Source organism: Melospiza georgiana, chromosome 4, assembly GCF_028018845.1.
Source record: "Melospiza georgiana isolate bMelGeo1 chromosome 4, bMelGeo1.pri, whole genome shotgun sequence".
NCBI classification, from domain to species: domain Eukaryota; kingdom Metazoa; phylum Chordata; class Aves; order Passeriformes; family Passerellidae; genus Melospiza; species Melospiza georgiana.
This window is the reverse complement of record NC_080433.1, coordinates 28,716,622-28,743,971: the sequence shown is the minus strand read 5'-3', so window position 1 is coordinate 28,743,971 and position 27,350 is coordinate 28,716,622. Positions and strand designations below refer to the sequence as shown.

General features: G+C 42.9%; 2 protein-coding genes across 2 annotated transcripts; both read left to right on the top strand.

The window, feature by feature from the left end:
• Nucleotides 1-14,152, top strand: BPIFC (BPI fold containing family C). Its single transcript, XM_058023277.1, has 15 exons — nucleotides 1-106; nucleotides 486-597; nucleotides 722-850; nucleotides 1,604-1,759; nucleotides 2,504-2,567; nucleotides 3,430-3,490; nucleotides 4,458-4,549; nucleotides 6,403-6,576; nucleotides 7,266-7,319; nucleotides 8,632-8,802; nucleotides 9,340-9,407; nucleotides 10,683-10,725; nucleotides 11,547-11,610; nucleotides 12,382-12,458; nucleotides 14,087-14,152. Exons 1-15 carry the CDS (start codon nucleotides 1-3, stop codon nucleotides 14,150-14,152), a joined length of 1,437 nt encoding a protein of 478 aa, XP_057879260.1.
• Nucleotides 14,153-15,500: 1,348 nt separating this feature from the next.
• Nucleotides 15,501-26,445, top strand: RTCB (RNA 2',3'-cyclic phosphate and 5'-OH ligase). The gene is made up of 12 exons (XM_058022433.1): nucleotides 15,501-15,642; nucleotides 15,741-15,819; nucleotides 16,861-16,928; nucleotides 18,083-18,182; nucleotides 19,226-19,382; nucleotides 19,980-20,136; nucleotides 21,254-21,413; nucleotides 21,738-21,913; nucleotides 22,383-22,571; nucleotides 23,054-23,164; nucleotides 24,259-24,378; nucleotides 25,408-26,445. Exons 1-12 carry the CDS (start codon nucleotides 15,550-15,552, stop codon nucleotides 25,513-25,515), a joined length of 1,518 nt encoding a protein of 505 aa, XP_057878416.1. The 5' UTR covers nucleotides 15,501-15,549; the 3' UTR covers nucleotides 25,516-26,445.
• The last annotated feature ends 905 nt before the right edge of the window (nucleotides 26,446-27,350 follow it).

Genomic DNA, 27,350 nt, shown 5'->3' with positions numbered 1-27,350 from the left:
ATGCTGAAGATTTGCTGTCCTCTCCTTCTCTTAAGTTTGCTCAGTGGGCTACTGAGTGCCAATCCTGGAGTCAAAGTGAGGATCACCCAGAAGGGGCTGGAGTATGGTATGTGTGATGCTCTCATCAAGAGCTGCTAGTAGCATTGCCTTCAATACTGATATGACAAAGGAAAGAGGGCAGTGGGAGTAAATGACCCCGTGGCAGGCTATAAAGGAAAATTTAAGAGCACAACAGAGCAAAGTCAGTAATCTGCTTGACAGCATTGTACATCATATCAAGGTTCACCTGACCTCAGAGATTGAGCCAGTTAGTTCAGCTCTTGCCATGGCTAGGAGTGAGACCTGAAACAGCACTGCCATGTCTCAAGTGAGATACCACCTTCTTGCTGATTCTGTGTCCATCACATTTCCTAAGCCAGAAACACATAACTCCAAACTCCCAGGCACCGTCAAAGGCAACTGAACTGATCATTGTTTTCCTGTAGCCAGAGAGGTTGGGCTGGAAATCCTGAAGCAGAATATGGAGAAGGAGCATTTCCCCGATTTGACTGGCCATGAGAAATTTGGGCTTGGTAATGTCAAATACAACATCTCAAGGTAAGTATTCTCTCTGGGGGCAAATTGTGTTTGACTGAAATTTGAATCTTGTTTTGTGTTCATTTTGACTTATTAAAGCCATTTTAAAAAATTTTTTCTCTCCCTTTTCTCTTTCATGGTCTAGGATACATGTTACTGCTGTAGAATTACCCAGTGCTTCCATCTCCCTCCTACCAGGGTCTGGGATAAAACTGGTGATTGGAAATGCTTCTCTAACCATTGATATGAACTGGAACATAAGGACCTGGATGTTGTATGTACAGCTTTGCATGTTCATCAATTTTTCTTGATGGATAATACAAAAATGCAAATTTTAGTTTATTCTTGTGACCCCTTCATTGTAAAGGTGCTCTTTATCAGCTGGCAGGAGTAACCCAGGAGCACAGACTGGTGCTTCTGACAGGTCTGCTGGTGGGAGACAGCCCCTGCACCCTCAGACATCAGCACTGATAAAGAGCCCATGGCTGAGAAGCACTGCTGCAAATAGCACAGGACTGCTGCTCTAGCTGAATGCTGTCATTGTCCAGCCTGCCAGCTAATGACACATTTAGAAAAACTGTAGTGTGATGGATCACAGTCTAGTATAATAAACCCTCATAGTGCAGTCACACTATTGGAAACCCTCTGTTATGCCACCAAGAGATACAGTTCAAAAGCTGGTGGAAAATGGATGAGCAAATGTAAATATCCTTAGAGCAATCTCCACACCTTCCTAGTCCCAGGCTGTTTCAGAGCAAAGAAATCCCTCTTCCTCACATTACCTGTATTGCTAAACTGACTGAATTACAGGAGTCTCTGACCTGCCCTTCTGCCAGGGACAGCAGGGCTGCATGCAGGGGAAGGGCCCTGGGAGCTGAGGGGGTGGCACAGCAGGAGTCACAGTGCCCTCACTGGCAGGAACCCGGCACAGGCAGTGACCAGCACCAGCCATGGGTCCACATCACCAGGCAATTCCATAGTGAAGAGGTGAATTTTTTTCAGTTTTTATTTTTTTCACTTGATGCAGCAAAGACAGTGGAAGAGGCACAGTGCACATTTCAAAAGTGTTTGTTACTGCAATCCTTTCAACACCCCTGGATAATGCAGGCCCTACATCAATAGCCCTCACCAGCTGCCAGACAACTCCTGGTGATGTAGATATCAAGCTGAATGGGAAAACTGGGTAAGTGGAAGAGATCTGTATAAACATTCTCACAAAATAACTATCAGTGAATGGCACAGCAACAGCTTTATAAATTAGGGCACACAGAACTGCTTTTAGGCATCATAAGGCACCACAGGTGAGAACTGGGGCCCCAATACAGCATTAAAATGGCCAGCATTGATATTTGGCCTTGTATTTACACACAGTAGAAGATAAAGACGGAATCAAACAATCCCTTGTGCTTCTTCAGCACTTTCAAACTTCTGCTCTAATCTTCAACTCTAGGTAGAAGTTATGAGGTTGTACTATGCTTCACTCCTCCTACTCACAGTGCTATCAAAATTGAACAGAAGCAGACTCTCTATGAATCCTCTGGATACAGCCCCATGAAACAGCATCTCATTATTTTCTTGTATTTCTCTCACTGTCTTGTCACCTGTTTGGGGGGGTTGTTTTTGTTTGTTTATTTTTACTTGTTTTGGAAGTTCCTAGTGCAGAGACCATTTTGTACATATAAGATGGTGGTCTTCTGAAGAAATCCATGTTTAATAAATATTAATTAACCCAGGCTGACATGCATAGTGCTGAAATGATCATCTTCTAAATGGTGGCTCTCTGACAGATTTTACATTTCAGAAAGGTCCCATGTGTAATAGAATATCACACTAAGAGGCCATTAAATTCATGTTCTGCAGAGATACCTGATTTCCTCTTAGTGACCATAGTACTTGACCCATTAATTGCCTTCTTCCTTCCCTCTAGCTTCCTGTATAACTTCTTTATCAAGTATCTGAAGAAACCCATTCACAGGAGCTTGGTCACTAATGTAAGCTTTTCACATTGTGTAGGGGAGGGGTGTAAGGAGGATAGCAGTCACAAGTCAGTGCTGTGAACTTGGCAAAGGAAGAACTAGAAAAATAATCCTGTAATAGTCCTATTCTGGTCTGATCAGCACAGTCATCATTTTGCCAGCCAGAAATGATTCCAGATAAAGTGACAGGTTCATAGCCAAGATACTGACACAGCTATGTTCAACCACAGTAGCAATAGGGATGGATAATGTAGTTATTTTTTCCATTACAATGCAGAATAAGTCCCTGCCTGTGTACCTACAGGCATCCTGGGGCTTGGGTTATTTTTATGCTTGGCAGACAAAACATATTGCCCAGTATGGGCAATACATAGAGAAATTATAGTACATCAACTGATAGTATGACATTTCAACTTCATTGTAGCAAAGGGGTGAGTAGCTCTGGTGACAGCCTGCCCAGGGCCACTGAGAGGAAACAGAGCTTGAGATGGCTGTCATTCTGTCCAGGGATTTACACTTGGACTCACTGATCTTAAATGTCTTTTCCAAGCTAAATGATTCCACAATTCTGAGATCTCTCGTGTGGCACCAGTATGAGATCTGTCCTCGCACTATTTAAGGCTGTGGTTTTGTCACCCCCACCAGGCTGCCTCTAGAAACATCCCTCTCTTTTGTAGCTCTGACATACAACACACTCGCATTGCACCAAGCAGAAACCTTGGGGATCCAGTTAGGTAAAGAGAAGCCAGATGAGGTGTTTTGATAAACAAATACTGCAGTGTGTGTCATGCAGCAGAAAGATCTGCTAGCACACATGTAAGAGGTGCTTATGCATCCATGGTAATCAGGCAATAACTTGAGTGTGCTTTTATTGTAGTCATGTCCCAATATCAGAGCTGGGATCCAGTTGATAGATGGAGACCTCCGATCACCGAATGGTGAGTCATCAGTGATACCTTTTCCTTCTGTTTTCTCTCTTCTGATCAGTGAAATTCTGCCCCTTCCTTAACAGCAGCTGCTTAGCAATGCCTCCAGGAGTGGTATCAGTCCCTCTGCTCTATCTGCTCCCTTGCATACAGAACCACAGTTAACTAAAGGCTGGGCTACTTGTGCAAGAAATATGTGTTTCTAAGAGCCAAGGACTTGGTAGCAATTCTCAACTTGCAGGTGTGGCAGTGTGCACTTCTGTTGTGAGAAATGCCACTTAGAGGCCACACAGTACTGCTAAGACAGTTTTCCTTTACCATGCTCCAAGTCCTCCTGCACACACAGCACTTTATAAGCTGAAGTCTGTTCTCCTAGTCTGACTGGAAATTAAGTTTTACTTACCTATTTATCAGACTTGCCAGAGACAAAATGAAAAAGCTCCTTTGCAAAAGCCTTCTCACTTGAGCTACTTTGAGTTACATTTGCAGGCATTTAAGACACCCAAAGTGTTGCTCAGATACCATGCGCAAAACAGGTATCTAAGCAGATCAGGCACTCTCCTGGGAAATTACTTGCAAGTTACAGCTACTTGGGATGCTCTTAAAACTGCTCGACAAGAAATCCCAACACCTCCTTATGCCCTGAGGCACTGATATGGCCATCTCCTTTTTGGGGTTAGACCAAACTTACTTTCCACAATGAGAAAACAATAGACAAACTGGAGAAGGCACTTTACATAAAGTCTCAGTAGAAACATCAAATCTTAGGTAAGAATGCATATTAGGACGTCCCTGGTTGGGTTTTTCCCTACTCTCTGGAACAATTTGTGTCATTCTCTTTCAGAAAAGACTTAGTTTTAAGTATACATAGTTTGACTTAGTTTCAAGTATACATAAAATTATGTAATTGTAATTATGCATACATACAATTATTTCTATGTTTTTGTAATATTCTGTTTCTTATATACTACTCTTACAGCTGTAATGCAGATTGATGATTTGGCTGAAGTAGACTACTCCTTAAGTGGCTTGCCAGCAGTATTCCAAACATTCATTGACCTGGACTTAAAGGTAGTTACCTGTAGTGCTTTTTGCCTACATTGCTGTGGGTTCCATTATTCTATGAGACGCTTTCTAAGGTGGCCATGGTTGTTGTTCTGAACACAAAGGCTCACCATCTGAGAAGACAGACATTTCAAAGCATTATTGAATTTGTTACAGTAATAATTTGTAACAATCCTGTTGTGCAATGAATTCTTTAAAAGCCACATTCTTTTATTTAAACTGCTGTTGAGCTGGTTGTAAAAAATAGAGTGCAGTTAAAGACTAAGCAAGACAGAAGAAAAGAGAAAGGGAAAGGAAAGAAAAAAGTTATTAAACCTCATCTTTCTCTCACTGCTGATTATAGCTGGGACTTCATTGTTCAGTCAGTCAGGATAATATTTCTATACATGGGACTAACTTGGTATGTCTGCTGTTGGATGAGAGAGAAGAAAGAGCAAGACTATCAGAGCAAGAATTAAGCCCCTAGCTTCTTGAATGGGAAGGCAGAAGACCCTTTCAAAAGCATGGGAGCCCAAGGAATGCTGCTGAGTCTGTAGACTTGAAAGTTTATTTCAAATTAGGGAAAAAATCTCCTTATGTACTGAAAAAATCTGACTAATTCCTGATTCTAAAATGACTTCATTGTCATTCTGTATAAGGTGATTTGATTGAGGGTAGTTGTCATTGTTATAGTATCTGCGATCCTTCATTAAGTTTAAGCTGCCTTGTGCTTGGTTCTTTACAATGGCCAAATGAAAAGGCAGTCTTGTCACAAAGATCCTACAAATTAAGTATTAAAAAAAGGACAACAGGGAAATAAGAGAGGGGGAAACAAAAAAGGAACAAAAAGTTAGTATCTGCTTGTGTGGTAGACACTGGTCTCAGCACACCAGCTGTGCAGCTGCTGTCAAACTCTGAGTATTGCAGCAGCTGGATTTTAAGCAGGGAATTGTGTCAAACTAAAGATGTAAAATCATGGCTGTTCCAAGAGCTACTCTTCCACATAAGTGGGGAAATATACAAAGACTGGTAATTCCAGCAAGTGAGGATTGAACAGAGAGGTCATCTACTGTGATTCAGTACCTTGTAAGCATTTTGATAGTCCTTAAAAGACAATAGGAACTTTAGAGCTAGATGAGAAAATAAAGACAGACAAAATACATTTGAGATTAAACAGAAACAGAACTAATAAAATGGACATAAAAAACTTTAAACTTTAAATGTCTTCATCACTTCCAATCAGTTTTACTGATTTACTTTTTTGTTTCATCTGTATGCATTTGGAAGTATTAGATCTGCAAGGTTTGGCCAATATGATGGCTAATGCAGAAGACAACATAGGCATTTTAGGTTTGTCTGACACAACTTTGCTCTCTTATAAGCCTTTTGTCTAAACAAGTTATCAACTTGATTCTGGGCACAATACAGTGCTGATTTTGACCAAGAAAGACCCCTGGTTTTACAGAATAATTCTGTAATTGAGACCATTAGATAGCTCTTAAGCAGCAGTTCTCAGATTTAAATTCCTAGAGATGAGAAAAGGAGAAAGGAGGACCACTAGTCATGTTCTTAATGCAATATTTAGACCCTTAATATAGAGGGTGGTCTGAGGTGACAGACTGTCCTTGGTGACCAGCATCACAAAAGACAGATCTTGGGCATGAGGATGAGGATCTGTGAAGATGTCCAAATGCTGGAACTTGCCTTCACCACCTGCTTGAAAGCACCAAGCCTTCAGGGTGTACTACAAAGCCTGCATACTCATTTATATACCAAATGAATAGCCAGGGCAAAGTCAAGGAAAGTACCATTCATTGTCTGCAGTCATGGTGAAGTTATATTTTGACTCTGTTTTCTTTACCTCTGACAATAACATTTAGGGCATAGTCTTCCCAGCTGGAAACCACACTGACTCTCCCTACATGGCAGCTTCCTTCACAATCCCAGACCAAAGTGACTCCATGCTGTACCTTGCCTTCTCTGAGTATTTCTTTCAGAGCTCCTCATTTGCTTACTACACCGCAGGGGCCTTCAACATGACCATTGCAGAGGAGGTGAGCGGGACACAGAGGAATGGGCTCAGAGTGGCTCAGTTAGGGCTTTGACCTGCCAGATGTCAGTATGTGGCCACATAAAGCTCTCAGTTGGTCTGTAGAGTCCTGGGACAGAAGATTATAAATACTAGGGTACTGTTATTCTCTTTTACTTACACTCTATATAGATGCCTCAGGCCACAGCCAGGCATGCCAAGTTCCACTGAGCCAAGAACCAAATACTGCCAAAAAATAAGGGGTTTGTAGACCTGAGGCACAGACTTCTCTAACAGGGACAAGAGATCAGCTCTGGAGAATTTTGCAGCTTCATTGGCTGCTTTCTAAGGGATTTTCTTAGAATGAAAATACTACAGGGGCCTTGTAAGCAAAGCATATGTCAAAGCACAGCATCTGCGGCTTGAAGGCTGCCTGACTTGGCTAGCCTGACTGCAGGAGGTTCAGTATGTCCCAAAACCTATAGACTGCAGCCCAAACTATAATGATGTTAAGAATTTGCTTTCTGAGGGATTATTTTGGCATGTGTTATTGGGAAGCTGCTTTAAATATACCGAGTCTCTTAGGAATATTTCTGACAGGAACAAAATCAAAGATTAATTGAAATGACTGTAATAATGCATTTAGAGAAAAGCTGACCATGAAGGTCAAATCTGGTAACTAATTTGTTTTCTCTCTTTTATTTTCTCCTTCAGACTTGCAGCTATTTTAATATAAACACAGAGATATTTAGCAGTATCATCCCTGAGGTGAGTATCATTACTTTCACAAAGTCTCAGGGAAGCCACCCAGTGTGGGTGTCAAGACACCTCACTACTGGTGTATCCCAAAGGCTTCTGGGGCCAGCAGGGCTCCTGCACAGGAGAATCAGGCACACATGTGCCTTGTAACAGCAGAGCAGATGGGCCTTGTCACTTCCCACCCCACGATGAGTTGAATGACTTGCACTGTTACCAAACATAATCTTGGCCCATAACCTTGCACATCAATCTTTTCTCTGGGCACCATGCCCAAGCCACAGCTGTTCCTACCTAAAACCAGCTCCATGCAAGAAAAAGCTTCCAGTCATGAGTCCCGCTTTGAGAGGTATCCAAGAGCGGTCTCAGCTCAGAAAAATCACCTTTCTCCTCCCCAAACCTGCTTAGTTCTCTTTACTTTGCTGCTGACCTGTGACTGATGAGCAGAAAACCTGGGAAGGAACCATGTGCAGGAAAATGAGCTAACAGATGGACAGGAAACATTACATACTATGGAACAGCCAAGGCAGATGCACAGGATTTCCATTTATTTTAGGTGAAGGAGATGAGTATAACAGGACAGAGAATATGAGCATGCATGGTTTCAACCAGCCTTCTGAGACAGGATGAGAAACCAAAATGAGGAGAAGAACCCCTAGGCTATGAATGCAGAGGATGGGTGAAATCAAACTAATAGTTCAAAGTACTTCACATTCTTGTTTGCTTCCCAGATGTTATTAAGTTCCTGCCTCAGAAATATAAGAATTCTCCAAGGGTAGGCATGTATGATGTTCTCCATAAAATGCCATGAGCATTGATGCAAATACTCCATCCCCTCTGTTTCAAATATTGAACTTTGTGAGCCTGTTCACTCTTTAGGCAATGAACAGAGTGAGGCTCCTCTGAGGACAGTGCTGAGGAGGAACCCATCTCCTGAGATGGGTGAATTTCAAAGTGAATGACTCCTGAGCTCTTTTATTGTGTGACTAAATACCACATTCAGGGTCCATTTATCTCCTCTGTCCACAAGCTAGTATTCAATTTCTCTTGAAATAATATGGAAAAATTTGTATTCCTCAAGTGGAAGGAACTTTTCACTGCATTTCTGAGTGGCCAATACTGTTAATTTAGTACCACAGAAAACCTTTATTTCCTGCTTACCTGAAAGAATCTTATGTTAACAGCTGTCCTTAACCTCATCATAAGGAAACACTTAAAAAATATTGCTTCAAAAGTGAGAAAATGCAGTATTCTGATCCATTCTATGAGAAAAAATGTTTGGGTTTTTTTTTTTGTTTTTTTTTTTTGTCTTTGAATCTTACAGGTAGCTAAATATTCAATTACACCCTACCCAGTGATGTTGAAGCTAATGTCTACTGAAATCCCCACCATCAGCTTACAGCAGGATTCCTTCACAGCAGAAATTCAGGGCTCTGTGGAGGTGTTGGCCATTCTGCCAGACTCAACCACCCAGTCTCTGTTCACACTGAACATAGTAAGTACAACAAACAAGGTGACATTTAACGCATATTTAAACATATTTAAATACGTTTGTTCCTTCCTTCTTTTAAAACTCTGTACAAGAAACAAAGAAAATGCCAAATTTCTAGTACTTAAACATGCACATTCCCCTTAGTCACAGGTATAGGCATGACCTCAACTAACCTACAGGACATTTCTGTGGCAAAGAACATTTTCCTACAGATGGACAAAATTCCCAACATGTAGTGGCTCTGATTAAGCAAGGTTTTGTTCTCTGCAATGACAGTTCTGCAAGTGTGAGTCATGCCTCTTGGCATCTTGTTCATGGCTTTGATTAATGACATCTCATTACCCCCATTTCAGCTCTTGTCAATGCCATTCAAATGAACAGACATTTGCTGTGTGCAGCCTTGCAATGAGAAAGCTGCATTTACCTAAAACAGCTTCCATGCATCACTGAAAAGATGGTATTTATGTGTTTGTGACTAATTCACAGAAAGGGTCCTGGGGTTTTTTATGTCTGGTAATCCATGGTTTCTTTATTCTGCAGGCAGCCAACACCAGCATTTCCCTGAATATATTTGATCAGAAAATGATGGGCTTGCTGTGTTTGAACAGGTAATCCAACCTGGGATGAAAAAGATTTCCTTTGGAAAAAAATGTTAGCAATCCCAACATTAGTTTGATCAGATAATTGTAAATAAGTTTTGCTAGTAAATTCACCTGCATTAGATTCTCTTAATCTGGCAGCACTTGTACAGTTTAGAGGAGGCAGGAAGCTTCTCTCTGACAAGTGCAATGGCCCCAAGGGGCTTCCCACCAGTGGACTACTGCAGGGAAGTGTCTCACTAGACTTCCCTTCTTTTTACATTTACTCTCCCCTCTGAGCTAGATAAACTAAGCATGTCGGGCAGTTTTGATGACCATAAATCATCTGAGTTTCCCTCATCACTTTCTGGCTGGCAAGATGTCATGGCTTTCTAGACAACCTGTGCCACTAAAGAATGTCAGAGCAGTCCAGGGCACAGTAAAGAACCTGGGCCCCTGCAGGTCCCCTATGCAGATATTCTTACTGCAGACATTCACCAACTGAAGTCCTGCAACTTGGAAGGTTCAGAAAGCTGGAAACCAGAGGCTAGGCCATTTACACATCTAACATGTCACACTTCATGGAGAAGAAGCTCTGTATACCAAGACCTCACAACTGGGAATTGGGACTCCAATTTCATAAAAGTCCCTAAAAAAGACACGGGGTTAAGAACATGCAGAGTTCATCAGGGCAGAGGGATGTTAGGAATTTAAGGAGGATAGTGCTGTTAGCATTTTCTGCAGTAATTTTTAAGAGGAAAATCAAGAGTGTGCTGGAAGCTGGCCTTGAGAACTCAGGTACTGGTGCTGAGGAAACTCAGAAATCTTTTGTTGGATACAAGAGTAACTTAGGGAATAAGTATTTCATTTTGGATACAGAGGCAGTAGCAAGAAAGCCATCAGTAGCAGCAGCACAACACAATAAACAGATCCTTCCCTCCTGGTAAGACTGACATGAAAGCATTATGCAGATGTACCAAAATCTTTGGAAAATACCTGACACCCTACAAGTCCTTGGTAAAATCAATTGTCAGTAGGATTTCCAGAACAGTACAGAGGGAGAAGCACACTCAAACTGCTGGCTGCAGCCCTTCTAGCACACTCTTGCATGGATGCTCATCAATGCCCCAAGAAAACCACATCTTTCTGTATCTAGCAATATGCAATGGGTGAAAGTGCTTAAAAAAAAAATCTCTGTACAGATGCTTCCTAAGACCTGGAGCTCTACAGCATGACTGCACATGATTAGAATAACTGTGTTTATCCTTTCTTAGTGACTTATCTTGTTTCACTTCTTTCTCTCAGGATCCAGTTCTCCCTAGCCCACTCCAGTGTTGGCTCTTTTGAGGTAAGCAAGTAGTTGAAGCATATAGGAAATGCAAACTAAGAATATCAGTGATATCAAGGCTAAAGAGTAAGCAGCTAAATTTTATCAGTATTTCTAAATCATTTGGCTTCATTCCCAAATGGCTCTCTTCCTGTCTTCTGGCAGCCACCTCTCTATTCTTGCCCCAAAGAGTTAAAAGTGAACTCCTTGGGGCAAGCTAGTGCTGTGCAAATGAGACATTCTGTAGTTGCCCCGGCTGCAGTAGAAGAGATCTCTCGAATCATCAGGGTGAGACAGAGCAGAGCTGAGCTGTAGCAGCAGAGCAGAGCGCCATCCAATGGTCACAGGGATGGCTGAGGCACAGGCACTCCGTGGATGCTCATCAAGGTGCTCAGAATTCTGGCAAGGAGAGGGAGTCAAGATATTTCCCTCAGGTGCCTGAAACAGTGCAGTTGTAGCCTTGCAGGGGAAAACTCTGCCCCCACAGAGTCATTTCATTCTCAGTATAATCAATCAGTTCAGAGTAGCGGAGGAGAAAGGATTAAAACTGTTCTAGTCCTGCTTTGCTATTGATGATAAATTATCTCACAAATAAAGCAAATAGACTGTTTTAAATTAAAATGTTGGCCAAGCATAATGAAATACATTTGCATTTTGCATCTCACTTCCTTTGCATCATTCCAAAACCTTAAGATCTGAAGTTCACTTGAGCTTATGACTCTTGAGGCCAAAAGAGAACTGGAAGTTGATTAAAAGCCTACTAACTCTACTCAGGATTAGGGCACAACAGCTCTTCCACTATCAGGAAATGATGGCTAACTCGGTTTTCTTGTCTGTGGCAGGTCTTACTTCTGGAGAACATCCTATCTTACATTTTCCAAACTGAAGTAATTCCATCAGCTAATGGTAAAGCTGTATTTCAGCATCAACTAAAAAGCTTCCATCAGAATGGGTTATTCTAGGAACTTCTACTGACTTTCTGATTAAGTTGTCAGCTCCCATTAACTTGGAGTAGAAAATGACCATTTGCCAGTAAGCAGTGGAAGGCAAATATTGTAGGGGTGTCAGTGCTCGCTCTCACTGTTCTGTAAAAAGGGCAAAAATTACTAGGAAATCAAAAATTCATCTGCCTTCATCTCAGGCTAGGTGGTCCTGATGCATCAGGGAGAAAAGCAAAATCTCTCTCATCTGCACACCTGCCTGAGGCCACTATATGTGAAATGTATTCCTTTTTATTAGACCAGAACAGAGCTTTTGCCTCTCATAAATCTTATTTAAGGCCCTGGAGGGAGATAGAGCTTTGTGTCAGCCCTCTATACTGGGAAGAACATCACCTTCTTTATCTAATGGATACAAATGGGAGCAGGTCCTAATGATGGTAGAGCTGTATTAATAATCCCTCAGGGATCATTAGGGACAAAGCACTTAGTATGTAATGTGTTGAACATGAAATCCTTGGTTTGGCTGCAACACTCTGCCAAGAGAGAAGCACTTGTAATTCTTTTTTTCCCATTGCTAAATGAGCATCTTAGCAGCCTCCCAGGCTTGCTTGTGAAGACTAAGAGGCTAATTGTTATAAATGACCTACAAGTCTCTGGATGAACAGTGTTGTTGAAGGGCAAGAGTTTATTATCTTTCTAATGCATACCTAAATCATCATTTGTCTCTTTTTTTAAGCTAAACTGTCAAAAGGATTCCCTCTTCCCAATCTGGCCAATGTTACCTTGACAAGACCTCACATTACAATTGTACAGGTGAGATTTTGATACTTATGAAAGATTTTCCTTTATAAAAGGTTATCTCTCTTTTTACTTTTTTTTTTTTCCCCTAGGCATTTATTTACTTTCTTCAGTGCCAGAAATTTGCTGTGTTGGAGCTACTTAACTAATAAAAATGAGTTTAAAATGAGGTCCCTAGTAATGGTAAAATTTTATTAGAAACAAATATATCTTTCTTTGAGAGGAAAAGTTAGAACTGATTATAAAACTATGAAGTGATCAACTGTACAACTTCTTCAGCCTTCTAAGTTGGAATTGAGTGTTAAAACAGGCTTGACGTATTGTTCAAGTTTGGCCAACCACATCAAATTAGAGTTATTGCTATCTCACAGTTTTGTTGAATACTTGGAATATGAGAGGGAGGAGAATTCTAGGAGAATCCTAGAGAAATCTAGGATGCCCGGATTTTGTTAATTGGTGATAATGACTGAGGCTAGTAGCCAAAAGTAGCTAGTGAGCTCTCAGAAAATATTTTTTGCCTTCTGGTTATCCTTCTCCAAAACTAGCCCTTAGTTTGAGCATACAGAATGTTGCTAGGTAACCAGTCAGTACAAGGGCATTGCTGACAAATTAATGCCCAGAAAATGAGTAAGCCTTCTGCATTTCTCCGCTTGCTTAACAACTTCTCAAAGTTATTTTCAGTTTTTTTGAAGTTTTTCTTTGCAGAGACTTCTAAATCTTTGTTAGAGGTTAAGCACAAAACACAACTCAGGAAAGGAAATGCAAAGGTTGATTTTAATTGTTCTTTGCCTCCCACATACCTGGTTCCCTACAAAAAATAATTGCTCAGACACTGATTTCAGTGGCACTCACTGTCAACAGTCTTATAGACTAATTGTGAATGAAGGATTTTAGTGATTCTGCGGTGCCCGTTCCCCCCTCATGTTCTCTCACCAATCTTCTCATCAGTAACAAGGGAATGAGAGACAACACAGAATTGCTATGCCCTACCAAAGTGAATGAGATTCCCATTTAAAGGCTAGAGTTTAGGCTCTAGTTCTAGAGTTTCCAGTCCCAGTCTGATGGCTATGGTCAACAGGAAGAAAAACAATTCTTACTTTTCATAGACAGGCTGGATGGTGCTTTGAGCTACCTGATCTAGTGGAAGGTGTCCCTGCCCATGACAGGGGGTTGGAACTGGATGGTCTTTAAGGTCATTTCCAGCCCCACCCATTCTGTGATTCTGTGACTATGATGAGCTGCTCTCTGCAGGCTCATTGCTCTGTATGTGCTGACACTGGGGGAAGCTTTAAGGACAAGTTTAGATTAAATGGCTAATTCTTAAGTGGCACAAATTAGGTAATCCCTTGTGATCCTTGCCGAATTGCCTCAAGGCTCAGATGAACCTTCCTGAGTAGGCTGTATGATCTTTAGATTCCCTTCTGTCGCTAACATGGTGCAAAGGGATAGCACCCAGGGAAAGATAGAGTCCTTTTGCAAAGTTCAAAGGACAGAGTTGAATAAAACTTGTTACTTCCAAGGTTCAGCTCTTCTCAGTAGATTTTTGGACCTTAAACACCAAGATCAATTTGAAATTAAGAAACCCCAAAATAACGGGTTCATTTTAATTCACAGTATGTCCATGACTGTTCTCCTCCCTGCAGGGATATGTGTTGATTTCAACTGATGCCCACTACAAACACTACAGGAGAAGAGAGACCACATGTTAAGCATGAACTTCAAGTCAAAAATGTGACTCTGAAGACTAAACACTGTCCAGTTCTGGTGAAATGTTTAACTTGAGCTCTGACAACCCCCATCCTGGCTGGGGGCAAGAGGGGGTGCTGGGAATCAAAAAAAGCTCATGGAATGGTTAGTTGGTGTAATGGTGGCAACAAGCAGACCCAAGGGAAAACATGTAATGCATGCTTGACATTTATTTATTCTGTAGTTTAACTGATGCAAAAATGTTTTTAAGATTAATGACTCTTTTGAAATACACTTTTGTCCGTACACTTCCAGAAGGATGCTGCAATCTCTTAAAATTAGGGAAAGTACACTGTCAAAATGCTGCTAGGGCAGATACAGCTGCTAATATGTTTCTACTCTAACAACCTTAAGCACTTCCCTTCTGCACACCATGCATGAAGTAGGGAGTGAGCCCTCTCCAGAACTGTGGAACTGTCAGACTGAGAACCGTCCCAGTTACAATGGGAAGTAAAATCTTTGCAGTGTGTTAACATAAATCTTAATACACAGAACAGGACCTGAGCCAGTGGCAGTACTACTCTACGTCTTTCCGGGTGACTCTTCAAATCCGTGTGCCTGTCATGTGCCCTCTTAAGTGCTGTTTAGCCAGGTTAGATACATTTAACTCCTTCAATGTTTCTGGGTAAGTCCTCTAAATCTAATTCTCTGACATCTTTCTCTGAATTGAAGATTAGATACTTTTCTTACTTCGTTTGTGTATGGTATCTTACCCTCTTTCTTTCTCCTCCTTTTCCCAGTACTTTATTGGTGTGCAAATGTGAACAGAGTTCTGCAGAGGGCCATGCCGGCCCTGCAATGCGTAGGGGCTTGTGCCAAACCTGGACGGGAAGCCGGCTCTGGCCTCCCTACGCTGAGAAGCAATCAGCCATGGGGCGCAGGCAGCTTTCGCTGTCCGGAGCTGAGCGAGCTCATACCACCTGCTGCAGGGAGGTACCTACACACCCCAAAGGTACTCTGCCCGGGGCTCAGCACGCACAGGCACTCCAAAAAAATACTTGGGGTTTCTCCACACAAACTAGCCCCACACAAACTTTCCACACAAGTGGTGTGAGGGAGGAGGCAGCCAGGTACAGCCCAGCCCCCTGCGCTCCCTCTCACACTCGGGCCCCGGGTGCCCGGTGCCCGCCGCGGGCTGCCCCAGCATGGAGGGAGACGGGCCCAGCATGGGCTTCGCTGGGGGCGGCACGGGCGAGGGGCGGACGGACGGACGGACGGACGGCGGCGGCGGCAGGAGGCAGGGCTGAGGGAGGAGGTTTGAGCCTCGGCGGCTCCTGTCCGCTGCTGCCGCGGGCTCGCGTCAGTTCCTGCCGCCGGCCGGCGCTGCAATCGGGATCCGCCGACCGGGAGCGCCGCCGCCATGAGCCGCAGCTACAACGATGAGCTGCAGTACCTGGACAAGATCGACAAGAACTGCTGGCGGATCAAGAAGGGCTTCGTGCCGAACATGCGTGTGCGTGGGACGGGGCCTGGGTGCCCGGGGTGGGGGTCGGGGAAGGGGCGCGGAGTCGGGGAAGGGGCGGCCCGGACGGCTGACGGCTCTCCCCGCAGGTGGAAGGCGTTTTCTACGTGAACGACCCGCTGGAGAAGCTGATGTTCGAGGAGCTGCGCAATGCCTGCCGCGGCGGAGGTGGGTCTGGCGGGGAGCGGACCCCCTGACCCCGGGGGTAACAGAATTAGTCGGTTTGGAAAAGATCTCTAAGATCATCGAGTGCAAGCTGTGACCGAGCAGCACCATGCCAACTAGACCGTGGCATTGAGTGCTCCGTCCGTCCTTTCCTTGAACGCTTCCAGGGACGGTGACTCCGCTACCTCCCTACGTGTAATCACTCTTTCCGCGAAAACATTCCTCCTAATGTCCAAGCTCAGTCTGTCCCGGCACAACTTAAAGCTGTCCTCTAGTCCTGTGTCCCCGCACGTCGCTCTGCGAGCTGCAGAGTGCAGCGGGCAGGCCCGGCCGGGCGCGGAGAGGCGGCGGACGGGAGCGCGCTCTCCCGCCGTGCGCGGGCCGCGGCCGCTGTGGCGATCTGTGCCAGCGCTGCCGCTGCTCGGAGTGTCCCCTGAATGCCGCTGTGGCGGGCTGTGCCAGCGCTGCCGCTGCTCGGAGTGTCCCCTGAATGCCGCTGTGGCGATCTGTGCCAGCGCTGCCGCTGCTCGGAGTGTCCCCTGAATGCCGCTGTGGCGGGCTGTGCCAGCGCTGCCGCTGCTCGGAGTGTCCCCTGAATGCCGCTGTGGCGGGCTGTGCCAGCGCTGCCGCTGCTCGGAGTGTCCCCTGAATGCCGCTGTGGCGGGCTGTGCCAGCGCTGCCGCTGCTCGGAGTGTCCCCTGAATGCCGCTCTCAGAGTTCACCGGGGGATGCTGCCTGGGGCTGCTCGCTGTGGGGCTGGAGCGCAGGGCTGGATCCCAGCCGCCAGCTGGGCTGGGGCAGCACGCTGCTGTTGTTAGCACAGACCCTGCACTATGGGTACAAACAGCAGAAGTTGGTCTTCAGTGAAATAATTTAATGAAACTGCAGATTGTGTACAATGCCAGGCTCTTTATACCAGGTTAGAAGTCTTGCTGGTGGCTGACTTCTTTTTTGTCAGTGTTTTAAACAGCCTCTTTAGAAAGTGTTTTATTATGATTATCATGGTAAATTATCAGATTACTTTTTTTAAAAAATCTTTTTCAGGTGCAGGTGGCTTTCTGCCTGCTATGAAACAGATTGGGAATGTGGCTGCATTGCCTGGCATTGTTCACGTGAGTACCTGCTTTGAAAAATCTGCTCTTTTTCTGTTCCCATTAGCCTGAGATTATTGCATTCCAAATGGAAACTCTCTCATGAGAAGAGCTATGGATCAAAGTTGTTCTCAAGGCAGTTTGTGTGTTAGGAACCCGAGTCTGAGGAAGGAGTGCTTGCAAGGGCAGGCTGCAAAACTGAGTTATCAGAGAGAGAAGCAGCCACTTACTTCATTGCTTGTCTTTTGACATAGAGGTTTTCATGCTATTTCAGTTTCTTGAGCCCCCTATTCCTGCTGTTCATACTAACTGCTTGTTGGTTTTGAATTGCCTCTGCTCTGGAATACATGGAGAAGTGTGGAGAGAGCAGGAGGTGGTACCGTTATCTGTACTATTGTTACTGTCCTCATGTGAGTAGTGACCCTTCACATGCACTCAACACTGACTTCCCTCATCCTGTGCCTTTTTGGAAGCAAAGCATCACATAATGATGCAGGAGGAAAATGCTTACCTGTGACTCTTTTCAAGAAGTGCAGAGTACAATGTGGAAATTATCCTTTTCACATTCAATGTTGCATATATTAATAAGTAACAAATAACACATTTTTTTAAATTGTCTCTTTTGGCAGAAGTTTTAAATTTATGGATGCAGTAAAAGGCAGACCATCAGGCTATTAAATGCCTTAGGGGTCAGGCCAAAATGGAGTAAGGTAGAATAGTAACAACCTTCTAAAATGGGAATTTTGGCTGGTAGTTTGTAGAAGAGATGCTACAATCATCTACATCAGATCTTAACTTTTTCTCTCCAAACCAAGGATTTCTCAGTGATGTCAAGGAGAGGCTGAAGAAGCACAGAATTCCATTCAAAAGTACTCTTCACTTCAGTGTGTGGTAGCACTTTAATAGATACTGAAAAGTTCAAATTTCTGGTAACTTTCTGGGTGTCACAGGGTGTTTGCTTCAGAGATCTGCTCCCTGCTTTTTTTGACTGTTCTGTAAGTGCAGGAGATTAGACCCTTACCTGAGTTGATGTGTTCACTCCACCTACATCTGAACATCCATTCTCTTTTTGGTATATTTGTTTGCAAATATGACAACCACTGCCACAAGGCATAGTACAACCAAGGCTACTCTGCAAGAATTGAGTTTCATAAAGCTTTAAAATTGCCTTTCAGAGATCAATAGGCCTTCCAGATGTCCATTCTGGCTATGGATTTGCTATTGGCAACATGGCTGCCTTTGATATGAGTGATCCTGAAGCAGTGGTTTCACCAGGTAAGGATGATATAAAAGTACTTTTTTTTTTATAAAAGTGGGATGGCATAAAAGTACTTTTCAAAATGGCAGGACTTTACGTTCAGAAACAAAGCAAAAAATATGAGAATTACAGGAAGTTAAGGGGTGCTTAATTCTTGCACTTAGAGTGTTTATTCTTTATGGAGCAGGTCATTACACTGAGAACAGCTAAACAGTACAGGGAGAATTGCCCTTGTGTTGCAGCTTGGACTTGTGATGTCCTTCAGTTCTGAAGTCTTTGACCTTGTTTCTTTGAGTAGTTTGAAAACATCTTTTGAGGATATTTCTCTGCTTAAAACATGACTTTACAGTATATCTGTCTTTTTAGTAAACACCCAGATCTTTCGTTACTGACAGTCTGAAGCTTGTGTGGTTGTCATGAAACATGATACTCGTGTTTTAGTTTTGCTTTAATCAGTTCAAGTGTTCCTGATTGACTGAGACCCAAAGTCTCTTAGTTTGGTATCTCCCCTCTCACATTAGTAATAGCAGAACCTTCATAACAAAACTGGCATGATTATCTTTCACATTTGGCGTTGCCTTATAGAATTTATTAATATAAATAGTTAAGCAAAACATCAAGAACTGAAGTATAGTATTCCTTATAAGTATTTATTACTTCTTATAACTATTTATTATTTATTCCTGTGAAGATTCAAAAAAGAACTTACTTTTAGGTATTGCTTTAAGAGCATTTTACATCAGGGAGCTATTCTAAGATCTGTCACTTTTCTTCTTACCTTAGGCAGCGGAACAGGAACATTCTCTCTTCTTTCTATGGGCAGTGTGTTTTATAATTGTGTCCACTTCTCTTTGTCAGCTTGCTGGAGTAACTTTGTAAATGGAGAGCTCTGTAGGCAATCGTACAGCTATGTCTTGAAATCTGAGGCTTCATGTAAATCTGTTAAAATGAAACTTAGTACAGTTCTGCTTATTTTCCCCCAGTACTGTGTCACAGGAAAAGGAGTGAGATTGCAGCCTTCAGAACGTGCTCCCTGACATGGCTTTTTCTGCTCTTGCAGGTGGTGTCGGCTTTGACATCAACTGTGGTGTCCGCTTGCTGCGGACAAATTTGGACGAAAGCGATGTGCAGCCTGTGAAAGAACAGCTCGCCCAGGCTATGTTTGACCACATTCCTGTTGGTGTTGGCTCCAAAGGTGTCATCCCCATGAATGCCAAGTAAGAGAATGACTTTGTGCACACATCACTAGAGGGGACATCTCTGTTGTTTGTTTTGACGCAAGATTCATCAGTGAGAGACTTAAGAAAGGAAAAGTCATTCTAGAGTGCTTTCTGTTCTTTCTGCATGTGTGCCTTACCAGGACTGATATCATCATCAATGCACAGTCAGCTCTTTCCTTCCCCATTTAAACCCCTTAAAGGTTCTTGCTGGGTTCTCATTTCTTCTGAAAACTTCCATGAACATAAAGGCCTTTTTTGAAAGAGAGGATTATAGATAGAAAATAGGATATTTCCACCCAGCAAAGAGGAAAAAGTGATGATGTACCAAAAGTTAATATATTTGTAGAGCTTTCATGAAGTATTAAGAAGCTGGACTTATTGTTAGGAGAGCTGGGGGCTGACCATAACATAATAGAATAATTTAGGTTGGATGGGATCTTTTGAGGTCATCTCACCCAACTCCTTGCAGGAAGGATCTAAATCTAAAGTTAGGTCTGTCAAAAAAAGGCATCAAGTTGCTCAAGGCCATATCCAGTGGAGTTTTGAGGATATCCAAGGATAGTCATCTTATGTGTAGGTGTTTGGAAATTGCAGGGATTTGGAAGAGGCACTGGAGATGGGTGTGGACTGGTCCCTCCGAGAGGGCTATGCCTGGGCAGAGGACAAGGAGCACTGTGAGGAATATGGAAGAATGCTACAGGCCGACCCCAACAAAGTCTCTTCAAGGGCAAAGAAAAGGGGCCTGCCTCAGGTAATGTTATCTTTCAGTGGGGCTGTGCATGCTCCCAGGGTTCAAATATAAATGTTAGAAAGTAGTTCTCTAATTCTGTGTCTTTTCTTGAAACTCTGTCTAGTGTTTCTGGGCAGGGGGAAAGGTGAGATGGTGAGGTCAGTTCTGAAAAATGCTTGACAAAGCTGCAACAGAGAAGAATAATACTGGGCTAATCCAAGGTCTCTGGGGCCATCAGGTTTTCATCTGTTAACATCTGGTACTGGAAGTTATATTGGGTGCCATTTCCACATCCAGATGCATTTTGTTTTTAAAGGATAGGCGAGTTAGTGTTCAACTTTCGTCCATGTTTGCTCAGCAAGTAATAGCAGGGCAAGAAAAGATACAATAATAAATGGAACTAGCTCATAACTGAATCACAGTTTAAGAGTTGGATTTAATTTCTATATATAGTGTGATTTAATTTCTATATATATTTCACACTAATCTGTGGAACAATTTGAGATGGCTATACTAATGACATATTTGTAAAGCTTTCTTGTACATTCTTGGTCTAATTGATATTTTTCTTTATTAATTGGGGTGGTGCAAAATTACAGCATTTTAACCTCAAAATAATGTTATGTCCCCAATTTTCACATTTGCCTTGCAAATAAGCAGTCATCTGTTACATAGTTGAAAAAATTTGGCTTGGAAATGGAATATCTTGTTTTAATCTACTGAAAAGTTTTAAGTACGTGATTAACAAGATGTTGTAATTTCTTTGTGGAGTTATAACTGAGTATAAGCCTGTCTGCTTTGTCTGTACAAACTGAAGTTTCAATACGCTACACTCTTCCCATCCAGGCCAAAATAAGTTGGAAAAAAGTGGCAGCACAGTCTGTATGTAGATCCTGCTCCTCGTGTTTAATCACAGTCTTGTTCCAGCACCACAGGTAGTTACAAATTTGAGCAAAAAGGAAAGTGGTGATGCTACTGAGTTCTACTTCCTTGCAGTTTATATGGGAATATTTTTCTCCCAGAAAACCTTTTCTAAACCCAAAACTTTGCTGTAGCAATTTGCCCTATTGCCTGTTGCTGTAGCTCTCCCCTTTGCTCCCAAAGGCTCCCTGTCTGATCAGTGTGTTGTGATTGGCAGCTGGGGACCCTGGGAGCTGGAAATCATTACGCCGAGATCCAGGTGGTGGATGAGATTTACAACGAATACGCTGCCAAGAAAATGGGCATTGACCACAAAGGGCAGGTGTGCGTGATGATCCACAGTGGAAGCAGAGGGCTGGGCCACCAGGTTGCCACAGGTATGATCTCACTAGTGTAGCTACCTGGAGTGAGGCAAACTCCCCAGCATGGTCTTGTCACTGACAGCAAACTCCAGCACCAAAGAGCATTTCCTACAGTGAATTGCTGAGAGGATCCTGAATTGCCTGGTCTGGTGTTATCTGTTTGCAAACAGTTGATAACGTTCTGCCACAGATTTGCTTTTGCATTTGAGAAATGGCCTTGGGCTTGACCATTGACACATGAGTTCACTTTTAGGATATAAATTACAGACACCCTGTTAATCTCAAAGATTGCAGCAAAATAAGAAGTCACTTAGAAGACTTACTGTGTTTATTTTCCAGATGCACTGGTGGCTATGGAAAAAGCTATGAAACGGGACAAAATCATAGTGAATGATCGGCAGCTGGCGTGTGCCAGAATTGCTTCTGCAGAGGGACAGGATTACCTGAAGGGAATGGCAGCTGCTGGCAACTATGCCTGGGTTAACCGCTCTTCCATGACTTTCCTAACACGACAGGTAGGAACACAGTTGTCTCTGATGCAGATATTTTTCCTGCTTCATCCCAGACATAGAGAACAGAGAGTAGTTGCATTATTTAACTTTATTTCATTTGTGTGTTTCTTAAACTGTTTTTTTCTGGAGAGACTTGCACAAAAATGTAGTCCTGACAATCTGTCTAAAACCTCTCAACATCACCAGGTTGTACTTGGCAGAAGCTGCTTAAGCAGTATTTTTGAAAACACCTTGAGCTGGAAACAGAGGATATAAGAAAACTGGGGGTTTTGTTGCTAAAATTGGGGAATTATGTTGCTAAAGCCAAATTTGCCTAATTGATATCTGACTGAATTACAACAGGAAGCTGGCAGTGGCAGAGAAACAATCTATGCAGTCCAATTCTGTCATTCTCAGCACTGTTATATTCAGTTCCACTGTGGCTGAATTATGATGATCTTGTGTCTCACGTCCTGACTTGTTCTCTTTTTAGGCTTTTGCCAAAGTGTTCAACACAACCCCAGATGACCTTGACATGCATGTTATCTATGATGTGTCTCACAACATTGCCAAAGTGGAACAGCATGTAGTGGATGGAAAGGAGCGGACTCTGCTGGTGCACAGAAAGGGATCAACCAGGGCCTTCCCCCCTCACCATCCTCTTATTGCTGTTGATTATCAAGTAAGTTTAGTTTTGGGAGAAGGAAATAGAGAATTCTGGATTAATCAGACAATTTTAGGGTTCCTAACAGATACCTAAATGCTGTGAGTTAATTTTTTAAGGTAACAGCACTGGAACCCTGGTGGGATGGCAGTGTTCAGCTTCTGTGTGTGTTAGATCTTTGGGGCACTGAGCTTCTCTTTCTGCTCCAGACACAAAATGGTTGGAAGAACATGAAAGGAAAGAAAGTCCTTTATGGACTTCAGGATTCAGTGGTTTGCCTTGTCTGTCTGTTGGACACAAGGCTTTTGATCTACTGGTCTGCATCTTTCAGAGCAGTTAGTTTTCTAGAATGCTTTGATTTCAGGCACCTGAGACAGCCAGGGATGCTCTCAAGGAATGTTAATCTGACTTCCTTTTCTGGAGACACAGTTCATCTCAGATTTTTATTAAGAATGAGATTTTTCAGCTTTTTCTTACGAATGAATGCTTTGCATCCACAGCTGACTGGACAGCCTGTTTTGATCGGTGGCACAATGGGCACCTGCAGCTATGTCCTCACTGGCACAGAGCAAGGCATGACTGAGACCTTTGGAACTACTTGCCATGGAGCTGTAAGTCAAGAAGTTATTTCAGGGAGGCATTGGGATGAGACTTGACCCAGAGAACAAAGTTGTTGAAGGGTCAGCCAATGTGTCATTCCTCTGTTGGTCATACAAGCAGACATTAGCCTTGCCAGTAGTCCTTGCCCAGGAGAACTGCAAGGTAGAAGTCTTGGTCCCTTACCGAGTAGTTGTGACTCCTTCTGCAGAAAACCTAGGGGATACTGTTCTTTATAAGGCACATGCTAGGATGAAGATGTGGAGAATAAGCTTATTTTATGAAATTCTGATACCTCTGAGCTAACTAGGGGGTTAACTGGGCTGAGGCTGTCTATATATAAAACTCCTCAGTAGTTAGAAGTTGTTTTCTCCCCTGTTATTCGTAGTGTGAGACAATGATTGAGGAAGAGAAGCATCTTCCAGTAAATTCCAAGTCCTGAATACTGTTTGGTTTGGGTAAAAAATCATTCTTGCAGACAAGTGTGTTATACAAATGAAAGTTTCCTACTCATCATACCAGAGGTGTGATTTTGCAGGAGCCTGTGACCTTGTTAGCGTTCAGAAGCACATAATCATGGGGACTATATGCGGTGCTTTTTATTAAGAGCTCTGGGAATCGGGGTATATTCAACCCCAATCTGACTCCGACCATACATCCGAAATGATCATGTTTTATACTCTATCGTTACATAACCTTCATGTTAATAATTAAACTTCTGTTGTTCTATTGTGTACATAAATTTAGCCCCTCTCTGAATTTCCAACATAGTTTCTCACTATTCTTCTTATGGTTATATAATAATTACATTTAATTACTAAACAATCATCACATCTAACAATTACATAATTTATCATACTGCTTACACAGGTGCAGTTGATCTGGGAAAGCACAAAGCCTAACATTTTAGATTCTATCTTTAACTTTTTCCAGGGTTCCTATATCAACCTGAAGGCCAAATTAATTTCCTGTCTTCGTATTTACTGTGGTCTGTGCTCTCAATCATTCTGTGTTTGCTTATAAAGCAATAATGGGGTTTTTTGATAAGAAAGAGTTTTGTTTTTCCAAACTGCTACAAAAAGTAGAATTAACACAACTGTTGGCCTAGGGTCGTGCACTGTCTCGAGCCAAATCTCGACGTAACTTGGACTTCCAGGACGTACTGGACAAGCTGGCTGACATGGGCATCGCCATCCGTGTTGCTTCTCCCAAACTGGTCATGGAAGAAGTGAGTTTAGTACTTCATTATCTTAGAAGGAAAAGGAGGGGTCTTGCTCCCTGGCTGAATGACCTTCCCTGCCCTGATTTTTTGCAGTGCTAAGCAATTGCCAGTACTGTAAATATGCAGCTTGTGTGATTTCTGATAGAGCTGTCAATTTTTTTGGAAAATGATGTGAAATGTTCTCTATCCTAAAAGCATGCTGAAAGGCGAGATGCCTGATTGACAGGTTTTGGGGGTATGTTTTTTCCTCTTCTGCCTGGTGATAGGGATAGTTGCTGTCTTTGTGTGAGCATCTACAAAACTAGTTATGTTTTATGGATTTTCTTCTTGAATGGTATTCTCCCTGCCTTAAATTTACCTTACTCGGCAGCTTTCATGTAGATTAGTAGCATCTTGAAAGATCCTCTTTTAAGATGAACTCCTATATTTGCTCAAGAAGAGAACTCTGAATGGTCAGAGAACTTTGAGTATTATGACTTGGGTGTTCCTCTGCATTAATGTGAGCATGCCTTTTCTGTTCACAACCTCACTCATAAAAGTGTTAATCATTTGGCACTATGCTTTTCTGGGTGTTGGTGTTATATGAACATACTGATAACATTAAAGTCTGAATTCAAGAGCAGCTTCCTTGTCACAATAGGGGCCAGAGGGGGAAACTCTAGAGTTAAACCTTGACTGCTGTCACTAAGGAGCAGTGAAGATAAAACTTAAAGGCGACCTGTAAAGAACAAGTTGGAGTCACTCCCTACTAGATAATGAGGCTTGCAATTCTAACATGCTGGGGCACTCATTATCTGAAAAACTGGATTAAAATAGCTAATATTTTATCTGAAATATGATGACAGCTTATTTGGAAAGCTAAGTGTCTTACAGATTTCTTAGATACATCAGGTGGACAGATTCTCAATATGTTCACCTGCTTCTACACTCTTCATTGACATGGTTATTTTTGTGAAGAGTGGATTTCTACGCCTGATTTCCTGTGACTATCAGTTGTTTATAGTTTTGTCTTTTCTTTTTTTTCCCCCCCTCCAGGCACCAGAGTCTTACAAGAACGTGACTGATGTGGTTAACACCTGCCATGAAGCTGGCATCAGCAAGAAAGCCATTAAACTGAGACCTATTGCTGTTATAAAAGGCTAGGAGCCAACAAGGCACCCGTGTCTCCAGGCCTTACACAAAACTGACTAGAGTTATCATCTTCCCATACTTTTTGGGCTCTGTAGGATGCTCAAATATCACATTCCTGTTCTGGAAACACAACAGCTGAGGATACACCTATTTTTACCACTCCTAGCCATAATTAATGCCCCTCCTCCTTGTTATATGGCGTTGTTTTCCTGTGAGGACGGGGCAAAGAAATGCGTAAGTCTTGGTTTTTATATGCAGTCCTTCCTCCATTTCCCTGCTCAGGCAGGACTTCAGACTTGCCTGAGTTGTCACTAAGTGCTGTGCTGCAAGACCACCTCCATCATTGAAGGTGGTGTATGAACCAGAGCTGCTGTCACCCCACCTGAGTGCCTGGAGCTCTTTCTACATGTGGAAGTACTCTGATAGACAAGGTGTTGCACTTGTGGGCAGGGAGATGCATAGTCTGTACTGCTGCATGTGTTCTGGTAATTGGGTAAGAAATCTGGAGTTGGGACTAGTCTCCTGCTCAGGTTGAGAGGGGCTAGCTAAGCTGGAGACCTGTCTTACCCCAGCCTCTCCCGTATAACACAGCACCTGGTGAATTTGGCTTATGACAAGTAGGCATTCCACAGGTTTTTGGAAAATCTGAGTAGAACTGAGTATGTTGCCTTGAGAGGTTTTGTTTGCCTAGTAAAAGTTGTGACTTAACTTAGGGATGTGCTAATCCAACATTTTAAGAAGCTCTGAGCATGTGAAAGTTGGGTTGGGTAATGCTGCTCACTGTGTCCCACAGCTCTGATTCAATGGAGCCCAATTTTGGGGTCAGGCCCAATGCAGTGGGACTTAGAGTGTTTCTTTTACATTCATTAACCAAGGCTGGAGGGGAAGTTGACCATCCTCACTGGATCATTTTGGGGGATTACAATAAAATGGGAAGATGGATGTGGCAGTGTGTCTGTGTCATGTTTATTCTGTGTACTTGAAAGCAGCCAGCAGACATTTTAGCCACATACGAGCTTGAAACACGCTGCCTTTTGTGACTTCAGATGATGGATCTTGCAGAGAATGTGCAGATGGCAGGATTTTTGCAGGATACAAGGAAGGGCAGGGCAGTGCAGTGCTGTTTTCCCAGCTCGGTTTTGACAGGAGTGTGTTGGCTGTTGCCTGTCCTGCCGAGCTCACCTCCCGGCCAGGGATGGCGGCTGCCTGCAAGGCTGGATGCCGGCACAAGAGGGCGGCTGCAGGGAAACAACACCCCAAAGCAAGAGGGGAGCCTGCCAAGGACTCGTGTAAGGGGAGCAGATGGTGATTGATGGACTGCAGTGCCTTTTGATGAAACATCCCTTTAAGTGCAGGATCTTAGAAGGCATAATGGCATTTCACTGTTGTAATCCCTTTGTTCTTACGGGGTTTTTTAGGTTCAAATACTGTGTTTGTGCAGGTTCAGAAGCAGCACATGTACTTATACACACTGCTATGAGTTCTTACGGGTTTGAACTTACAGTTTCTTGTTTTCCCCTCCTTTCTTTAGTGGAACACTTCAGATTGACATTTCAGAGGTCTGAGACATACTTGCTGAATTTAAAACAAAAATCATTTCACCTAGAAATGTGAATTAGCCTCCAGTGATTGAAAGAAAAATTGGTCTCAAATCTTCTGCAAAAGTCTATGTTCCTTGCAGAAGTTTCTGTCTATAAATACTTCAGCTTCTTTGATGCGGAATGTAAGGGGAAAAATTTAACATTTAAAAAAATTCACATTTAAAAATAAGCATTTCACAAATACAGTTCTTCCAACTTCTACTTACTGTTACCATTAAGTGACAAATTTAAGTTTTTTACAAGCAG